This window comes from Tamandua tetradactyla, chromosome 8 (genome assembly GCF_023851605.1).
Source record: "Tamandua tetradactyla isolate mTamTet1 chromosome 8, mTamTet1.pri, whole genome shotgun sequence".
NCBI classification, from domain to species: Eukaryota; Metazoa; Chordata; class Mammalia; order Pilosa; family Myrmecophagidae; genus Tamandua; species Tamandua tetradactyla.
In genome coordinates, this window is record NC_135334.1 from 91,711,851 (window position 1) to 91,731,907 (window position 20,057).

The 20,057-nt window shown below is 34.7% G+C and overlaps 1 protein-coding gene across 37 annotated transcripts in view; it reads right to left on the reverse strand.

Moving 5' to 3' along the window:
• Positions 1–20,057, reverse strand: part of SOX6 (SRY-box transcription factor 6) — a 602,540-nt gene that overhangs the window by 343,670 nt on the left and 238,813 nt on the right. For 28 of the 37 annotated variants that reach the window (XM_077114108.1, XM_077114106.1, XM_077114104.1 and 25 more), the window contains 2 exons: positions 15,472–15,712; positions 7,890–7,931 (listed from right to left, as the gene is read on the reverse strand). In XM_077114108.1, the coding sequence (XP_076970223.1) occupies positions 7,890–7,931; positions 15,472–15,708 (279 nt within the window). In that variant the 5' untranslated portion in view covers positions 15,709–15,712. The remainder of the gene's footprint in view (positions 1–7,889; positions 7,932–15,471; positions 15,713–20,057) is intronic. The other 9 variants (XM_077114083.1, XM_077114091.1, XM_077114118.1 and 6 more) reach the window with 1 other exon arrangement.

Here is a 20,057-nt window from a genome sequence, read left to right on the forward strand (position 1 = left end):
CTAAGCACTGGTAACTCTTAACCACATTAGTGATTAATATTCTCTGCCAGGGTAGACAACTCCCATCACTAGCCCACCTCCCCTCACTATGCACTATATATATAAAGTTACAATTAAATATTTAAGCTATTTTTTTATGTTATATATATTTAATGTTATGTTCAAGGTATATATATACTGTATACATATTGTGTTTCTAATTTCCCACCTGATTTGGTTTGTTAAATGCTGCCAGAATGCAATATGTCAAAAATGGAACAGTTTTTTAAAAGGGACTTTATTGAGTTGTAAGCTTACACTTCCATAAAAATGTCCAAACTAAGACATACAGAGAAAGAGACCTGGACTCAAGGAAGGCTGATGTCTGTCATGTGGGAAGGCATGTGACTGGTATCTGCTAGTCTTTGTTCCCAATCTTGTTGCTTTCAGCTTCTAATGCCAGTGGTTTCCTCTTTAAGCATCTGTGGGCTTCACTTAGCATCTCTTGGTCACAACTCTGGGTTCTGGCCTGCTTAACATCTCATAGGAAGGCAAAGTCTGCTGGGCTTTGCATCTCCAAACATCCACGTCTAGGCATCTGTTCTCCCTGTTGGCACTCCAAGCATCTTCAAATGTCTGTGTCTCTGTTGGCTTTAAAGCAACTGTGTTTTTTCCAAAATGTCTCCCCTTTGAAAGGACTTCAGAAATCTAATCAAGACCCATCCCCATACAATCAAAAGGCCACAGCCACACAAAGGTTTCCACTTCACAATAGTGAATCAGGATTAAAGGACATGGCTTTTCTGGGATGTACAACACTTTCAAAACAGCACATCACCTTAAACAACTTTTTAAAAAAGTAACCAAAACTACCTGCCCTCCTCTGCTACATAACAGGTCTTCTATTACTGGTGACTGACAGAAAACCTTTACCTAATCTAGCCTCCAATAACTTTATGCTAACAAAGGAAATCTAACCTTTTTAATATGCTGAAAAGTAAATTGCTAACAATGATGCCTTCTTTCTCAGAGGAAAAAGTGTATTTTTCTCTAATGTGGCATAGTTCAAGGAAAAGCAATGGGTTAAAGAAGCTTATAAGCTTATATAAATTAAAATACTGAATTTGGTTCTAATTATCAAGAGATTATTCCTGGCAAATGTAGCATTTTCTACTAATAGTGAAACAAAGTACAGTCTTTTTCTCTTTAATTAAACTGATATTTGGTTGACTATATTAGATTTACATGGCATTCTTAATGCCAGAACCATACTGTTACTTTACACTACTACTATACTGTTCAATAACAATAAATTATTCATAGATGTGTCAATATAGATTCATTACCAATATTTGCCAAAGTGCCATGATTCCCTATGTCTTTAAAAGAAAAAGCTATTGTTTTTTACTCAAAGAAAAAAATCAAAAGACCAAACATATTTTAAACGACCTCATGATCATATTTTTAAAACGGAAGAAAATAGAGTGAACAGAGTAAATACAGAAAAAAATTAAAGTTTCCAAACACAAGGCAAACTCATAGAAAAGCCTTGCATTATGTATTCATGATCAGCCTTATCTACAGAATCAGATTCTTAGGATTAAAAGTCCTTAAAAACCTGTTTTGTTAACCCCATTTAATACTTGAATCCCCTGTGTAAGAGAAGGTGGTATAATATATATATCCCCTATGTAAGAGAAGGTGGTATAATATAAAGCATAGCTCTCTGAGAGACCAGATTTTCTACTTTGAATCCTGTTTTTTTCACCTGCTAACCTTAAAACTTCAGACAAGCTAGCTAACCTCTCTATGCCTTAAGTCCATATCTATAAAATGGGAATGATAATAGAAGCAGTACAGAATCTACCTCATAGGCTTGTTATGAAAATTAAAGGAATTAATGAAAATAAAACACTTGTAACAGTTACCTGTTACATAGTTCATGGTGGTAGTGACTGTTATACTATCCATGACAAGTGACTTTTCAGCCTCTCCTTAAACACCTCCACTGATAGCGAACTTAGCACTTCCCAAAACATTCCACTCATGGACAATTGTCATAAAATTCTTTTTTATAGGAATGCAAAATATAATATTTCAACCTAAAATTCTATCCCATGGAAGCATCAACAATGATGGCCCTTACAGTACATAAACACAGCCATTATAATATTCTTGTGTCTACTCATTTTCCAGGAAAAACATTCCTGTTTCCCTCATTGCTCGTAAGACAGTGTTCAGCCATCTTGATCACTCTTCTCTGAACATGTCTCAATTTCTCTCTCTCTCTCATTCTCTCTCTCTCTCTCCTGGAACTGAATGTAATCAGTTTGTATTTTACAGACAAGGAAATTAAGGCCCAGACCAGTTAACTAAAAACAGAGAATTAAGTTTTACTGTCACTGCCTTAAAGATATCATGCTCTAAATATACACCACCATGGGACATACAGCCTCATAGATGAGAATACTTTATAACTTATTGGTAGTGGAAGAGTAAAAAGAACTTTAAAGCAGGCAGGCCTGAGGGTGAATTCCCCAATACATGGAGCAGCTTTCTTTAAAGTTTCTGCCATTGGCCAATTCATGATCTACCACGACGTTACTTTTAATTGGCAATTCATTGGCACTCACACTACTGAATACTCAACCTAATCAGCACTACCAGGCTAGGTAGGATTGACTAAGACAATTTCAACCTTGAAACCAAGAAAGCTAGAAATGGCAAGGAATTTTATGATTATGGTCAAATATTTCATTTTGTGGGGAGGAGGAAATTAAAGTCAGGAAATATCAAGTGACTTCCCTAACTAAGGTCACACAGTAAATTAGTGGCAGAGATGCACACGGGCCTTCTATAAGGTAGCATCCTTTCCTCTGAGTCATGTTTCAATACCCCTAGGGAGAATATTTCCGCTGAAGCAAAAGAATTTATTTTTTGACAATCTGGTGGTTTGAAGCTGTATGTACCCCAGAAAAACAAGTTCTTAAATCTAATCCATTCCTGTGAGTGTGAACCTATTGTAAGTAGGACCTTTTGATGAGGTTACTTCAGTTAAAGTATGGCCTACTTCATTCAAGATGGGTTTTAATTCAATTACTGGCGTCCTTTTGAAGAGAATGAGATTCGGGTACAGAAAGCCATGGAAGCAAGAAGCTGAAATCAACAAAACCTTTGAAGAGAAGGGAGAGCCCAACAGATACCATCATGTGCCTTGCTATGTAGCACAGGAGTCCAGGATCATCAGCAGCTGGTCTTCGGGAAGACCTTGATGAAGTCCTGATTTGGACATTTTCCTAGACTCTAACCATAACCAAATAAATTCCCATTGTTTAAGCTAGACCATTTCATGGTATTTGCTTGAAGAGTCTAGGAAACTAAAACCATTTTGGTACTGAGAGTGGGGAGTTACTATTGGAAATACCAAAAATGTGGAAACAGCTTTGGAATTAGGTAATGGGTAAAGGCTAGAAGAATTATGTGGGGCTTGATAGAAAAGGCCTAGATTGCTTTGAAGAGACTGTAGAAATATGGATGCTAAAGGTAATTCTGATGAGGCCTAAGAAGAAAATGATGCGTTACTGGAAATTCAAGAAAAGGTGATCCTTGTTTCAAAGTGGCAGAAAATTTGGCAAAATTGAGTACTGGATGCCAGATGGATGGCAGATTTTGAAAGTGATAAACTATTTAGTTGAGGAGATTCCAAGCTAAGTGGGAAAGTGCAGCCTGGTTTCTCTTTGCAGCTTATAGTAAAATGTGAGAGGAAAAGGATACACTGAGAACTGAGCTCCTGGGCACAAGGAAAGCAGAAATTGATGGTTTGGAAAATTCTGAACTTTTGGAAAGCAAGTCCCCAGAGAATTGTGCTCCATATGAGGGTTCAACTAAATATGGATCCAGTCAGCCATTTCAGTAAAAGACAGAATTGGAAACACAGTCATCCAGGAGGATTTGTGGAAAGTTATTTTGCCTGATGATTTGGACACCTGTGTACTATATGCAAAACCAACGAGTGTTTTGCAAAATCAGTATGAATTGATCCACTGCAAGCCTGAAGTAAAAGGGACAGAAAAGAGACAGTCAAAGTTGAAATCACTTCAAGGGAAGTGATGCTCAAACCAAAGACATTTTCTCAGGCTAAGAGATGGGGCTCACCCATATGCATGAAAAGGGTGAGTCTTGCCTGATGCTTGGAGAGGGCCAGCCTTCCATCCCATCATTCAGGAAGGGTGCTACCGCTCTGTGTTCTCAGAGTTTGTAGTCTGTACCCTGGAGATTTCAGAGAATCTGGATTGCTGAGGGTCTGGCCATTACTCCAATGCTTAGAGAGGGTGGATCCTTCTCCCCCAGTGTTCAGGGAGAACATGGCTACTGTGTAAAGGCTTGGAAAGGGTAGAGTTGCTGCACCATCATGCATGAAAGACAAAACATTGTTCCATAGATGACTCGCATACCTTGAAGTCTACTGGAGTATGCCCTGGGGTGGGAGGGAATTATTTGGGGCCCATGAGCCCAATGTTTCCCTATAGAAATGGAAATGTTTATCCTATGGCTGTCCCTCCTTTGTATACTGTAAGACGATAATTTGTTCTCTGGGTTTCACAGAAGAAAATTGTGCCTCAGGGCAGGCCACACCTATAACAGATTTTGATGAGACTTTGTACTAAGCTTTGTTGCTGAAATGATTTAAGGTTTTTGGGATACTGCAATGGAATGAATACTTCTTGCATATAGAAACAACATATTTTGGGAGGGCCCAGAACAACTTAAGGCAGTAGGGAAGAAGAGAGTGATTAAGTAGCAATTGGAGAAGTATAATTGTACAAGAGCTCACAGAGCAAGGTTCTTGACTGTTATGCATGGAGAACCTCAAATGATCCTGCAGAACTTTTCCTAATCAGTAACATTTACTTTAGTGTCAAGTCTGTTATCCTCATTCTCTCCTCCATTACAACTGTTTTTTTTTCTTCCCCATCTGATAGATACTACAATTATAAAAATAACTGTACCTTTTTATATAATCAGCAGGTGGTTGGGAGGCTTTCAGTGGACTGAAAGCTATGGTGATAGCTTAAATTATTTTCACATCATGAGAATTCAAGATATTAGGACACATAATCAGGAACCCATTTTGATGACAATCATCAAAATGAGGAATAATGAAGAGCACTTTGAAGTAGTAGACAAGCCTCAAACATCAGAAAAGAGGTAAAGTATGAAACCTTACACTCTGCCCAAGACAGAGAAATAGCCCTGAAAATAGGAGAGTAAAGGTACCAGTACCCTATTGTAAGACACTAGCTCAGAGTTGGCAGGGAAGAGGAGTGCTTAGAGTATGACACTAATCTGATGAAGAGTCCTTTAATACAGCTTCTGGAAAACCTGTCCTTAGTTCCTCAAGACAGAAACCTGGGGGTGGGGAGGAGGATAACTGCAATCATTCAAGGATATCAGAGTAGCTTCTTTAAGAATAGAAAATAATATAGAAAACTTGCAGGAAAAAAACTAAGGTAGCTGGGATCCACTAGGAAAAGAGGTGGTAATTAAGTCCCCAGAAAAAAATCAATATAATTACTGAACTCTTTGTTGTCTCTAGAAGACTGATGAGCCTGGGGTCACACAAAAACTAGTTCAGGGTATGCTCTTCAGCATCATAACTCATCTCATAAATTTTAAGACTTAAAACCACCACAGCTCAATCAAGTTTTGTCAAATCCATTTATTTCTTCTTAGTTAACAGTGAAGTCCTTCCACAATCAAGTCTGCCTAGGGAAGAGAGGCCAGAGAGCAGATTGCTGTATATATCATACACACTCAGTCCTCAAGGTCACTCTGTGAACTCACAATTCCCTCTCTTCGCTGGCATCTTACATAGTACAGTTCCCAATTTGGGGATTTTATTGGAAGACTCTTTAAATTTCCCCCTAATATACCAAATGCATATGATGGGCTTAACAAGAAACTTTCTTAATCCAGAAAATTGTAAATAGCATCTCTAGCTATCTAATTTAATTTCCTACAGATAGAACAAGAACAGAGAAACTGAAAAAGATACCTCAGAGGCTATGTTGCTTACAAAATAATTTATCTATCCACCTATCTATGCTTGCATCTTCAGGAAGGTGAAAACTAGGCATAGAAATGTCACCAATTTAATACAAAGGAGTAAATATCAAATCTAATTCTGCCATCAGGTGGCCCCAATGTCCCACCTGAAGGCAACACGTAGCCTTGAATTGATTGTTTGGTTACAATCATAAAGCCCATGGTTTTTCTTCATTGAAAAAAACAAAAGGCATGAATTTTAATTTTTCTCTCTTAATTTACAAATACCCTAAAACTCAGATTCGTTCCTCACTCTATATGTTATTCCTGTTGAGTCTAAGAGAACAGTAGGCAAAAGAAGAGCCAAACTCGAAATGTATTGTCAATCTCAGAAAGCAAAATAAATTACAGTCAATTCATATACATGTTCTTGCACTGTCTTCAGTGTAAGGACGAAGAAATTAGGCATTTTTAGTAGAAATTTATCAGTGCAAAATAAACGAAAACAACTAAACACCAGATATTAACTCTGAATTTAAGAAAAAAAATTCTCAACCATCCATGGACAGCACTAGATTAACCCTGGCTAACTCAGTGGTCATGCACAAAATTACTCACTTAGCAATGGAATTGACCAAATAGTTCCTGAATAAAAATAATGGTCACATGAATGTTCTAAATCTTCTTCCACTTTCTAGGTAAATGACTCTTCTGTTACACCACTGCAATCTGTCTATACTTGAATAGGGGCACATTTCCTCCCAGAAGCTCAACTAATTTGAGAATATTGTACTCTAGGTACTGAAATATACTGGTAGTGGAAATGAATTGGTATTAAATTATAATGAAAGCAAAAGTTTACAAGTGATTTCCAACGATTTTATTAAAATAAGGTTTCCCCTTTTTTAGGGTACTAATGAAATATAAAGAAGATTAATGAAATGCATAAATATTCATTCAAATTTCTACCTGATTATAAAATTGTATTAGCAAAAGTTTGTAATTTGTACTTCGGATTTGAGAATGTGGTTTGCACAGATATATTATTATTTTTTTTTTTTTTTTTTTTTTTTTTTTTTAAAGGAAAGACAGAGAGAAGGAAGGAAGGAAGAAAGGGAAACATTTTCTTGTTTTTTATTGTATTCTGTTTCTCCGTATTTGTTACATGGGCTGGGGCCGGGAATCGAACCGAGGTCCTCCGGCATAGCAGGCAAGCACTTTGCCCGCTGAGCCACCGCGGCCCGCCCCACAGATATATTATTGAACTCAATTTGCATCTTCTAGAAAAATAATGTGTAGGGGTCATAGGAATGTAGTAGTATCAAAATAATATTTAAAAGGTCAATATTATAAAGAATAAATATGTCATCATATTGAAAGCTGTATAAACAAAAGGAATAATAACAAAGTTGTTCTTTTATAAAGTTAGATTTCTCTTAGAAAGCAAGGAAAACTTTATTGCAGAGGACAATCTTACAGTGTAATAATTTGCATATCAAGGTAATTAAGGCACATTCATTAGAGGTGTTCAAGAAGGATTAGACATATCAGTGGAAGAAACTGAGTAGGGTCTTTCTTGTTTGATGCAGGTGGTTTGACTCAATAATCAGAGAGGGCCTTTTAGAACATAGATTTAGAACATAATCCTGGCCTTACCCTCTCAAAGCAATATGCTGCCTAATCACAGGCATGACCATCTCATACTGATCTAGAAGGACCTTAAGACTCGTATCTCCTTCTAACTATGAAAAGTTCAAATTAGTCCTATGAAAGACTGCATGCTAAAAATATATATACATTACTTTCTCTATGTTACATAGAAGCATTATTCAAATGTACAAATGTCATTATTTCAGTTATCATACCTCAGTATATTGAAACACCCAGAAGTCAGGCAAGAAGGAGTTCTGTACAGAGAAAATATATATTAATCAGAACCACCTACGGACAGAAACATACCTGTGGAATTCTATTTTAATCAGAAAATTATTGATGTCCTTAGATCAGTTTCAATATTTTAACATGGACCAATTTTGACAAGAGGTCATTTAATAAAAACAAAAGTATATTCAAACGCCATTTGAATCGTTCTTTAAAAATAAAAGCTGAGTGTGTTGGCCTGCTTGAACAAACCATTCATGCTAGACCAAATCATATCAGATTTTCTACTAGCAATCAAGTCTTATTTTTAAACAAACATCAAAAAGCGACTCTTCCTAAGTGTCTGCATATGCTATAGAGCCCAAGCTACACTTTGGGCAGGAAGGAGTGTTTGTGTATGGATAGCAGATTGGAAAAGTAAAAGCACAGGAATAGCTCAGGCATTACTATAAGGCGTACACTAACAACATACAGGTGAAAGAAAAGAAAAAATATTTATGAGACATAAAGGTATCACATAAAACTGAAGCAAATTAGAGGAATATTGGCTGAATCCCAGAAAAGATAATCCTTATGAACATGAAGGAATGTTGCAAATTGTAAGTGAATGTCAGTGATAGAGTTCATTAAGAGATTCATGTTACAGTCAGCACTCTGCAAACCCAAGTTACTAGATCTCATACAGCCTGAAAGATTAAAATAAAAATAAACATGACATAGCCCATCTCCTTGAAGACATTCTGTATACACAATTTTATTACACTGAAAAAAAGATACTAGGATATGATTTTCCTTGAACTGTCAAAATACAAAGAAATGCAAAAAGTCTTTGCTCAGATGTAGCAAAGTGCTGGGTTTTTTTATTTTGGCAGGTGCTCAATATGCAGCCCACATAATCACATGTTAATGACTGGAGTGTGTTAATCAGCATGCATACCTGATTCCTTCTTGCCCATAGGGGAAAAAAGCCAACTATTCCACAGCATATTAATATTTCTACTTTTTAATAAAGATTTTGATATTATGCTTGGTAAAGAAGGAAAATTTTCCAAAAAGTATCTTTAGAAGCCTATATTAAATCATTAAAATAATGATAAAAATATTATATGCCAGAAGCATCAAGTTATTTCCAAGTAGCATGCCAAAACTACTTTTGTTTACCTTAACCCAGAATTGGGGAATATTGTTTTTTTTTTTTTTTTTTTTTTTTAACATTTTCTTGTTTTATTGTATTCTGTTTCTCCGTTTTTGTTACATGGGCTGGGGCCGGGAATCGAACCGAGGTCCTCCGGCATAGCAGGCAAGCACTTTGCCCGCTGAGCCACCGCGGCCCGCCCCTGTTTTTTAAATATACATGCTTATTAGATAACAGGGATGAAACAGTGCACACAACCTGGATATAAAAATATGAAGGTGAAAAAAATATACAAAGGCAATCAATATGTTAACACTAGACAATATAAGTTTTATATTTCACTATCTACACCAAGTGTTTTGTGAGATTCCATGCAATAAAATGGTTTTGGTGGTGGTGTTGTTGCTCAAGTTGTAAATAAATTCCTATCATTAAATTTCTGAAAGAGGTTTAAAAAGAGGCAATATGCAAAGTGCCAATATAATTTAGAATTTATAAGAAATGGGCTTTCTGGGGAACGTGGTTGGGTGACCCTGGGGGAAGGATGGACATTTTCATCCTAACTTGTTACCAAAAGCCTAAGTTTAAACTTTACTTACATAGAATAAAAATCCAAAATCATAAAATGAAAACAGTAGTAAACAAATTTCTCAGCAAGTCCAAAATCTGTTTGTGGATTTTTTTCCACTGCTTCACAGACCATTCAAGGAACACAAAAGATGCACATAATCTTGCCTTAGATATTAAGACTTTAATGGAGACAGGTGAACTACTGGCTTTCACTGCACTTTCAAAGGTATGATCCCAATAAAAGTGAGGAAGTATATTTCAATTGGGTGCTACCTACAATCTTAAATAAAGTGAGGAAGTATATTTCAATTGGGTGCCACCTACAATCTTAAATGTTTACATACACCAGAAAAAAAAAACCTGACAACAATCCAAGTTTTAAAATGTTCTAAAAGATAACATAATTAGAAGTGTTCTAAAAGTCTGTCACAACAAAAAGCATGGCTGAGGAGGACTAAATCTGCACTTAAAATTCATGGACTGTATTATCATATATTGACAGAATTGTTACAAAGTCCACACCAGAATTTTTATGACTCCAAGTGGACTACGCAAAACTTTCCAGAGTTGAGATTAGAAACTTTATTGGACTAAAGGCAAGAGAAAGAGAGGAGAAATTGTTTGCAAGCAAGAAACTATTGGTATTGACAGTTATTAATTAAATATCTCAATATACTAATTTTTTTTCAATTACACTATTGGGACATTATTGCATATTTTATTTGTAATGGAAAAACTATTTTAAAACATTTCTAGAAGCTAAACCTCACCCTGGGGAGTTTAAGCAGGTCTCTAAAATAAGAAATTCAGATATTCTGGGACTGAAAGTTCATTTAGTAAAGTTATTTATTAAACTAGTAGTTAAAAGCCAGATACATATAATTACATTTTGCACCCCCACCCAATATATAGCTAAATAACATGCAAGTACATATGTGTACATGTTTGTACAAAGTCACACTTAACAATCCTGGCATCACGTTTTGGAACTTGAAACAGATGCTGTAGGTACCTTACTCATATCACCATAGCCTATCCCAGAAATCACCTGCAAACAGTTCCTCTTCAGGTAAAAAAAAAAAAATCCTGTCTCTCTACCTGAGGCCATTCTCTGTTCTGCCCAGGAACATGTCTTCACCCTATCCCACACCCCCATCCCACACCCTCACCTCATCCTGGTCTTACCAAACTCATTTCTTATTAATTCTTGGCTATGTTCCTGCCCAGATTTACATCACTTAAAATATTCTCCCCACCCTCTGTGTGAATCTGGTCTTCAGAATCTCTAGGAACTCCTCAATGAATAATCTTCCCTAACAGTTCACTCTTCTACTTATCAAACTTTCACCTAAATTACCTCAATGGTTTCCTAATTGGTTCCCTGTTTCCAACGTTATTTACCACAATCCATTCTCTATCAGCAGCCAACGTAATCTTTTTTTTTGCATGGGCAGGCAATGGGAATCGAACTCGGGTATTTGGCATGGCAGGTGAGAACTCTACCTGCTGAGCCACCATGGAGTACCCCCAATATAATCTTTTAAAAATATTAATCAACTCATGTTGTTTGGTTGCATAAATCTTCCAATACCTTCCTCTTACACTTGAATTAAAGCCCAAATACCCCATGTAGCCTATAAAACCCCATTGTTTCTGCCATCTGCCTGCCTCTTTGACTTCATCTTATATCACTCTCTCACCCATTCCACTCCAGCCACCTTAGTTTGCTTTCTGTTCCCCAAAGACACTACCCAAAGTCTTTTGTTCTTACTATACACTCAAGATTGGGTATGTTCCCTAAATATTTATTAGTTGGTTCGTTCTTATCATTCAAAACTCAACTCAAATGTCATCTCTTGAAAAAAGACCTTCCTTGCTCTGTTTAATGTAGCCCCTCCCAGTCAATCGCTATAACGTTTTCTTATTTAATATTCTTCATGGCATTTATGATTATATGAAATTGTCTCAGACTTCTTTATTGTCTGTCATACTACTAGAATCTAAGTTCTAGGATAGCAAAGATCTTGCCTTTCTTATTCATATCATAGTTCCTATGCTAGGAACATAGCAACTGGTGGTGGTGAAACCCCTAAACTTACTCGGAAACCAAGAGGTGCAAAACAATACGCACATCTCAATGTATTCATTCGATGCAACAAGTAACCATATATAGTTTACATCATAAAGCTGTATATAATTTTCAGATAAATTCACTAACAATATATAGGCAGGCTCACATGACCCTTCTACGGTTGCAATCTTTAACACATAATCATAATCACTGAACACAATAGCATTTGCAGGTCACGAAACAGTACCACAAAAAGATTCCTTCATGCAAATTAGTACTGAAAAGAATTATATGCTGTACATTTCTACATGAAAAAAATTAAATAAACTCATTCCTGCCTAATAAATCACTCCTAATGGGAACAAAAGCACATTTCAGTGCACAGTGTCAAAATTCCTCTGTGAATACGGTGCTGGTACAGTGGTGCCACAAAAACAGTAGTTGTGTACCTAGGGAACAAGGAGAGGGAATTTATATTTACAGTAACTTGTCAATCTTCAAATGTATCTCACCAATTAACACAGCATATTAATTTAAAAATGAGCATTTTGGGGTCCCTAATATAAGTAATTGTAATTAAAATCAGAGTTCAAATTTTATCCAAATTGGTCCTTGAATTCTATCTAAAATTTCCATTCTCCTTCTTTGCCTATACCATAATGAATTCTTTTCCTTGTTTGAAACTGTGGTCTCATCTTTAGTCAGAGCGCCACTTCAAAATAATTAATTGGAATTTTAACATTCATGGGTATTTTTTTCCCAATCACGAAGTAGGAATTAGAAGAAATTCTTTGCTTTGTCTTTACCCTCTCTTGCAGAGAAGTTCCTCTGTGGTCCTGATATTTCAAAGTAAAACCCTTCCTGGACCTAAGAGATAAGAAACTGTTAGTGTATGTTTCTAAATGTCTATGAATGAGAACCATCACTGAAAGTGAGTAACAATGGAATCTGAATAGGTGTTAACAAAATGGTTTGTTTTTAGATTTTCTGTAAATTGTTATTTCTTCATAACTATTTTATGGGTTCAATTGCAGTGATTAAGTAATATTACTAATTGATGAGAACTATAAGTTTTACTTTACTTCATAAAAATACTTTTGGACTTCATATTTATTTTAAAGTAGAGGTAGATGTTTATTTTCAATTTTAATTTAGTCAGTCCTCCATGCCAACACATACACAAATACACACACAAAAATACTACATGTTGGTTTACAGTACTGCCTGGAAACCTAAAATCCTTCTATTGTTTTTCTTTCCTATAGAGAGAAATTGGTTGGTGATATGATACTTTCAGTATAAGTCATTATAGGTTTGATACTACAGTTATTACACATTATTGAATCTATCAAATGAAAAGGGAGCATAAAGGGAATTTCCAAATGCAGCTGCTATTTCCCATTTGTTAAATTCTTTTATTACACCATATAAGTACACAGCTGGGAAATACTATAGAGTGGGAGTTAAAACAAAATATTTTGGCTTCCAGACATTCAGAATATACAAAGACTACAGTGGAAAGTAATGCTTGATATCAAAAGGAAGTGAAAGTTTGAAAACATTTCTAGTCAGTATGATTTCTTTTACAAGCACTAAAAAACATACTTTAAGCTATTTTTCACTACTGTAACTCCCACTTAATAAAAATTTGGTAAGCATATTATTAAACATCTATTTCTCTAACAAAATGTTAGATCATATAACTTTTAAAATAACTCACCAAAGCAACTTGGCACTTGCCAAGATATAAACAAAATTTTACTAAGAAAAGTGTTCTCTAAAAAGCTAAAACAAAATTGTATTTATTTATTCAAGAAGTAAAATTTTAATTCTATTATGTCTTGTCTCTATCCATATTATCCAGACTAGGTCCACGCTTATATCTGGCATCAAAACCAAAAAGTATACCTTGAATCCATACCTTCCTCTATCCCTTCTGCCTCCATATTTATCCAAACGATTACCACCTCTCACCTGAACTTTTGAAGTACCTCTCATTAGGCCTTCCTGCTTTTTCCCATCCATCCACTCACCAGAATTATTGGTTTGAAATGTTCTTAAACCTTCAATGGCTTTCCATTGCACTTTGAATAAAATATAAACTCCATAACGTCGCCTACAAGGTCCTGTTTGATGTGGCCCCTACCAGTTTCTCCAGGCACGTCTGATGCCACTTTCCAACCTCATTCATTACACTCCAGTAACAAAGACCATCTTTCATTTCCTTAAACTCAGATTTCTCTCACCTCAAAGACTTCATACATGCTGTTTCCTCTTGCTGTTTTTCTCTTCCTCCCACTCTTTGCCTGGCTAGCGTCTATCAGTCTTAACTCAGAGATGCGATTTCCTTAACCAACCATTCTAAATTAGTTTTGCACCATTATGTTCTCACATAGCATTCTGTTCTCTTTCTTCATAGCACTTATCATAATTTTAATTCTATATTTAACTGTGAATATTTTTATTTAGGTTCCTTGTCCTAGACTCTAGTTTCATGAGGACATGAATCACATCTGTTTTGTTCACTACTATACAACCAGAACCTAGCAGAATGGTTAGCACATAGAAGGTGTTTGATAAGTATTCGTTGAAATGAAGATGAAACATGGTCCCATTATCTTGTCAATATGTAAGTGGCAATGACTGTATATCTATTTCACCCATGCTACCTTGGAAGCATAAAATGAACAACTCAAGTTCAGTGAGAAAAATTTTTTGTCTTTTATTATGCCTTCTTCCTACACAAGAAAAAGAAATATTCCCGTGGATCTACCTAATTGTACAACGTTGACCCCTTCGAAAAACTAAAATTAGTTCTAGAGAGATCTTATTTATTTTTATTCAATTCTCTACATCTCACCTACTGCTCCAGAGCAGATGTTGTGTCTGCAAAATCATCTGAAAAATGAAAATGTCTGCCTCCATAAATTACTGAATCAAGTCATTGTATTGACTCTAAGATATTAAGCATTTAGCAAGAATTTAAGCATATGCTATTAGTAAGAAAGAAAATTTTAAATATTACATTATTTTTCACTAAGGAATAAAGATTTTCTTTATTGCCCATTTAAAATATTTTTCATTAACTTAATAGAAAGTTAAGAAATGCAAAGCCAGATTTAAAATTTCTAATGCAATAAAATATATTAAGGCTTAGATCCTTAAAAATGAATATTTCTTGCTTTAAACTCTCTAATTATGTCACTCCGCTTTCAGTTTTGATGGTTAGAAATGGAATTTAACATGGGAAAGTTGGTTAATACACTGAATGTATTTGATGTTGTTTCTACCTTGAGGGCAAACTCCTTCAGTCTGCTTGAATGACACTCAGAAGCTCTGTAAATTTTTTTGAAATTAATATATAGCCACATAAGTGATAAAAGCTTTATTATAAATCAAGTATGGATCTTAAAAATGATAAATATCTGCATTTTCTCACTAACGATGGATTCACCATATGACATCACTCACAGAAATACTTTGCTTGATGTGATTTTCTATTTTAATACACAGCCATGTATATATTTTGATTATACTTAATTTTTGGTGCTACCAAGTTCATTGCCTTAAGTTCAGAGGTTTGGCAAGTTGACAATATGGACATACACTAAATCAGAAACCATTCTCCAATTTTTCACAGGTACCTGTTTATTAATAATATATAGATGGTGGTTATATCATGACCTGAAAATGACCGTAATGCTGTGTACTTTGAGCTTTCTCTAAAACATATTTTTGTAACGAGGCCATGCTCATCACATTAAAATGTGGGCAGATTTTAAAAGCTCACCATTCTTTGCTGAGATGACAGAATGGTGTCCCAGTCAGCATCTTGTTGAATGGTAGTGACAAGTGTCGGTAGCTCCTCAGAGTGAGGTTTGTTTTGCATTATGGGCTGCAGAGGCAGATGGGAGGCCACATGTTGATCACTGCCCTCTTCCTTTTCCCTTGAGGTCAAATCCTGTGTCATTGCTTCCTCTCCATCAGCTGCACAGGCAAATGGAGAGGTGGCTTGCTTAGAAGACATTCTTCTACAGAAGAAGGAAAATAGCATGGATTAAAATGAGCTGTCAATGACAAAATAATAAACCATCCCTTGCATTTGACTAAATCAGGAATTAAGGAAAGTTCTCTAACTTTAGAGATATTTATGTTCCTTTTTAAACCACTGAAAAAGAACTGCCCTGCCTTTCACTCTGCTTTTTACTCAGTAAACCTCTTCCCAGTGATTACTGCATATTTCTTCTTATCAATGTACAAATGAAATTTTTATGGAAAAAAGTTTTTATAATGCATATTGTTCCTAGTTCTTGCAACTAAATTCTAAGATTCCACACTTATTGAGAGTAATTAGGAAGATTGTTGGCAATGAAAAAAGTAAATGAATGAACTAGTAAATGAGTTCATTGCCTATTGAAGGAAGTCTATACAGAAAAATATAATCAGGAGAATAAATGATCTATAATGGAATTCCAAAGCAAATCTATTCCTGACTTTTTAGTTTACCCCTTGTATTACGAATGCTAGGCCTAACATTGTTTAGAGTTGACCTGATCCTTTTCTAAAGACTTTCAAGATATGTTAACTGCTGTAAAAGTTTAAGTGACATATTGATTGTGTCTGATAATGTTAGATTACTCGTAAGACAATTTGAACAATTTGACTAAGTATTTGAAATAACTATACTTCTATTTCATATTAGAAAATACATACAAGGCTCAGAGCATCCACAATGAAAACAGAAAAATACCTATTATGAATAATATTTTAAAACCTCCAAAAACAATTACTGACTATCCATTTATATAAACACAAATAAAAACAACTACATTCAGCACAAAGTCTCAGTCTGGGCTTTCATATATCATCATAAAATCTTAACTTCTAAACAGAGCTTCAAAAATTTTTGAGTATCACTTTATCAAGATGAATTTCTTGGCTAAATGGTTAGAAATAAAACTACTAAAAGAACTTCATAATCTAAAAGAAGAGGCAATTGAGTATTTTTCCTAAAACTTTTTACAGCTGTAAAACTGCTGTGTAATGAAAGGAATAAAATCTCCACCTTAATTGCTCTTTAACATTAATTGATTTCATACCATTTTTTTAAATGCACAAATCAGTTAACATAGGAAACCACATGAGCATTTTTCAAATTAGCAAATCATTAACTTGCTAGTACTGTTTCTACAGACAAATAAATACTGATTAAAGGGTCTAGAAATCTGAGATTAACAGTTAAATTTACAAATCTGTCACATGCTTTCATGAATATTGCAGTGAAGGAAATATCAAGTGCAAAGAAAAATAATTAAGTTAATTCCAATTTAAACAGTAGTTTTTATGTAGCAGCCCATGTTTCACATAGGATTTAACAGCTAATGCTAAATTTCTCACAATTAATGAGGGGGCTCAGATTTAGTATCCTACAGTGAAAAAAAAATTAATATAAGATCAGCTAATCTAATTATGCACAGTTCTAAATAAAAGTATTACAGGCTTTGAAGTGCTTTGAAACATATTAAAATGCTGATACCTATTTATAATAATCACTCTACAAATAAGAAAGTTTCATCTATTAGGCTTGATACTAGAAAATAAAATGGGGGAAAGGAAGTGCAGAAATGTTTACATTTTCTTTGAGGAGAAAGGAATTAAATGTTCAAAAGAGTACCATATCAAAGAATCAGATAAATACATTCACGACCAATTTTTATCAATACTAGTAAATGGATAAATGTCCACACACTTGTGGGAAATGATACCAAAGAATATTTCTTAGCATAGAAGACTAACTCTAGAGCTTAATTCCTTGACCCCATAAATACTAGAGTAAGGCCAGGCAAATTATAACTGCAAAATAACTTCTGTAAGTAACTTGCCTTAAGCAAGTTCAGAAAACAACTGTTCTGATAATATAATCATTCACATTAAAAACAAAAGAATAAGTAATTACTGCTGCTTTTTAAAACAGCTAAGCACAATTGAAAATCATAATCCAAAGCTCACAGTGACTTTAGCTCCCCAACAGACATTCTCTTATTATAAAGTGAATTGGTTACTTCCAATAGCAATATCTGTGATTGTTTCTTTGGTATAAATTCATCATGACACAAAACCCAAAATGAAAACAGTCTCTTAAGAATAAATTCAACCATAAGCTGTACCAATGAACAATAGCACACAATCCTAACTAAACATAACCATGCAGCTGTAAAAATAGACTAAGTCTGTCCAAAGCTATGAGTTTAGTTTAAAGGCTGGTTTGTTAGAGTGTTTTCTTAAGGAAGGCTAGGCCCTCAGTCTTAATCAGCCAATAAATTATTTCCTGCAATTACATTAAATAGAAAATTATCTTCAAATGGGGAGTGTTAATTGAAAATCAAAATTCAGAGGGAAGTTTAGAAATTACATGCTGAATACAATTAGTGAGAAAAGGCTTCACCTCTACTTCATCAACAGTCTTCTGGTGATTCCTCCAGTGACCATTGTAACATAAGAAAAATTGCCTTTTGTTCTGCACCAACTAACACAAATTTGTATTAGGAGTGCAAATAAAAGATAGACCATCAAAAAAAAAAACAACCTTAAATCTGACTGTACATCCCCAGCTCATGCCATCATCAGGGCACATGGAAACAGGGATGGTAGGACTGAAGAAGGCATACTCAGCTTTAAAATTCCTTCCTTTTTGTTCCAAGAAGATGACTTACTTCATATCTTATTTTAAGTTTTTGGGTATACTTTAATATAGTTCTCAAATATGTTGTTAGCACAGAAAAAAGTTATTTTTGTTCTTTTTAGCAAGGTATTGCTCGACTGAGGGCAGTTTCTTTTAATAAAATCATTGGGCTTAAGGTTTTTTGTTTTTGTTTTCTGGCTGTTGATTTTGTTATTGATGGTGGTAGTGGTTTTGTGTGGTTTTTTAAAGGAAAATGGGCACAAACTGTTTTTAATGCATACTTTATTAAATACTTCTTAGATTTACTGGTTATTGGGTTAGGTTTGCTCCTTATTTTTACACAATTTATTAAAAATCCTTAGACTGACTGATTACACCTGCATTCATTTTGTTTACTTTAGCTTTCCCTTTTAGAATGTTTTACTAGAACAACTAAACCGTGTTCTAGAAGCTGCCAACATGTGACTTTTGGCAATGCCTAAGCTATAAGCACTGCACCATAGCTACTCTCCTTTCCAAACTCATAAATCAAATATACATTTATTTTTAATGTTTTAAATGTCTCATGGAAATCTTAGGCATATTTTTATGCCATTTCAGTAATTTTCCATTTCAAGAATTTTCACCCCCAGTGTATTAGAATAAGACATTACTTTAGCTGTTACCATATACAATAAATAAGAAAATGAAAGAATCAAACTTCACGTGAAAATGGTCAATTTCAATGTGACTTTACTTTGTTTTATTTTTGCACTATTATAACTTAAAAATCATTCAAATGAATTGTGTTTTTAATTTGTATTAAAAAAAAATCTCCCTAGTTATACCCCCTGAAAACAGGGGTTTATAATGGAAGTGCTGACACAACCCTAACTAAAGCAGCGCAAATGTTGCCGCTATAATACACAAAATCAAGTTCTATTATTCTAAACTATCCTCGCTCATGGGATTTTTCTTTACTGTGCTCCCAGCCAAACTGCTGAAGCATGAAAAATTTAAATGCAATCAAATGTGCCCAATTCTACTTTACTAGAACAAGTGTCTACAGTGGTACAATCTTAAAAGGAGATGCAACAGATTTGTTTGGTGTTTTTTTTTTTTAACTGTTTATTTATAATACAGTGCATTGGAGATAAAATAAAAGAGGAAATTACACTCACATGGTACCAGTGTATTGACTACACAGAGTACATTATAATCAGAGGGAAAAACTACATTGTCAACTTATCACATTGGTTAAACAAGATGGTTTTCTGGGGCATAGTTATTATCAAGTAAAACATATCTTTGGGACACATAAAACTAAATTCCCATAATGCGTTCCCTGAGTTTGAAATGTCTCTGCCCAACAGATCAAGTGAATTCCCAGATACCAAACCATTAGGAAGAACTTCAATGCTTAAGACTTCTGAGAATGAGATTGTTGAAGACAAAGCCTCTAGTAATTGATGATGTTCTCAAATCAGTAGGAGTGCCTCTAGAAAGGTGATAATTATTTTACTCCAAAACTCCAGGATAAAATCTGAACATTTAGGCCATCATAAGCCTACTTAACAGGAAATTCACTTTCTGTCTTTAATAAGAAATCAAAATTAACTCATCAAAGACCAAGAAGTTGGATATCTACATATTAAGTCCTCTCTCTTAGAAAATTATATTTTCTAGAACTTTAAACTTTTCTGATTTGTATTGCT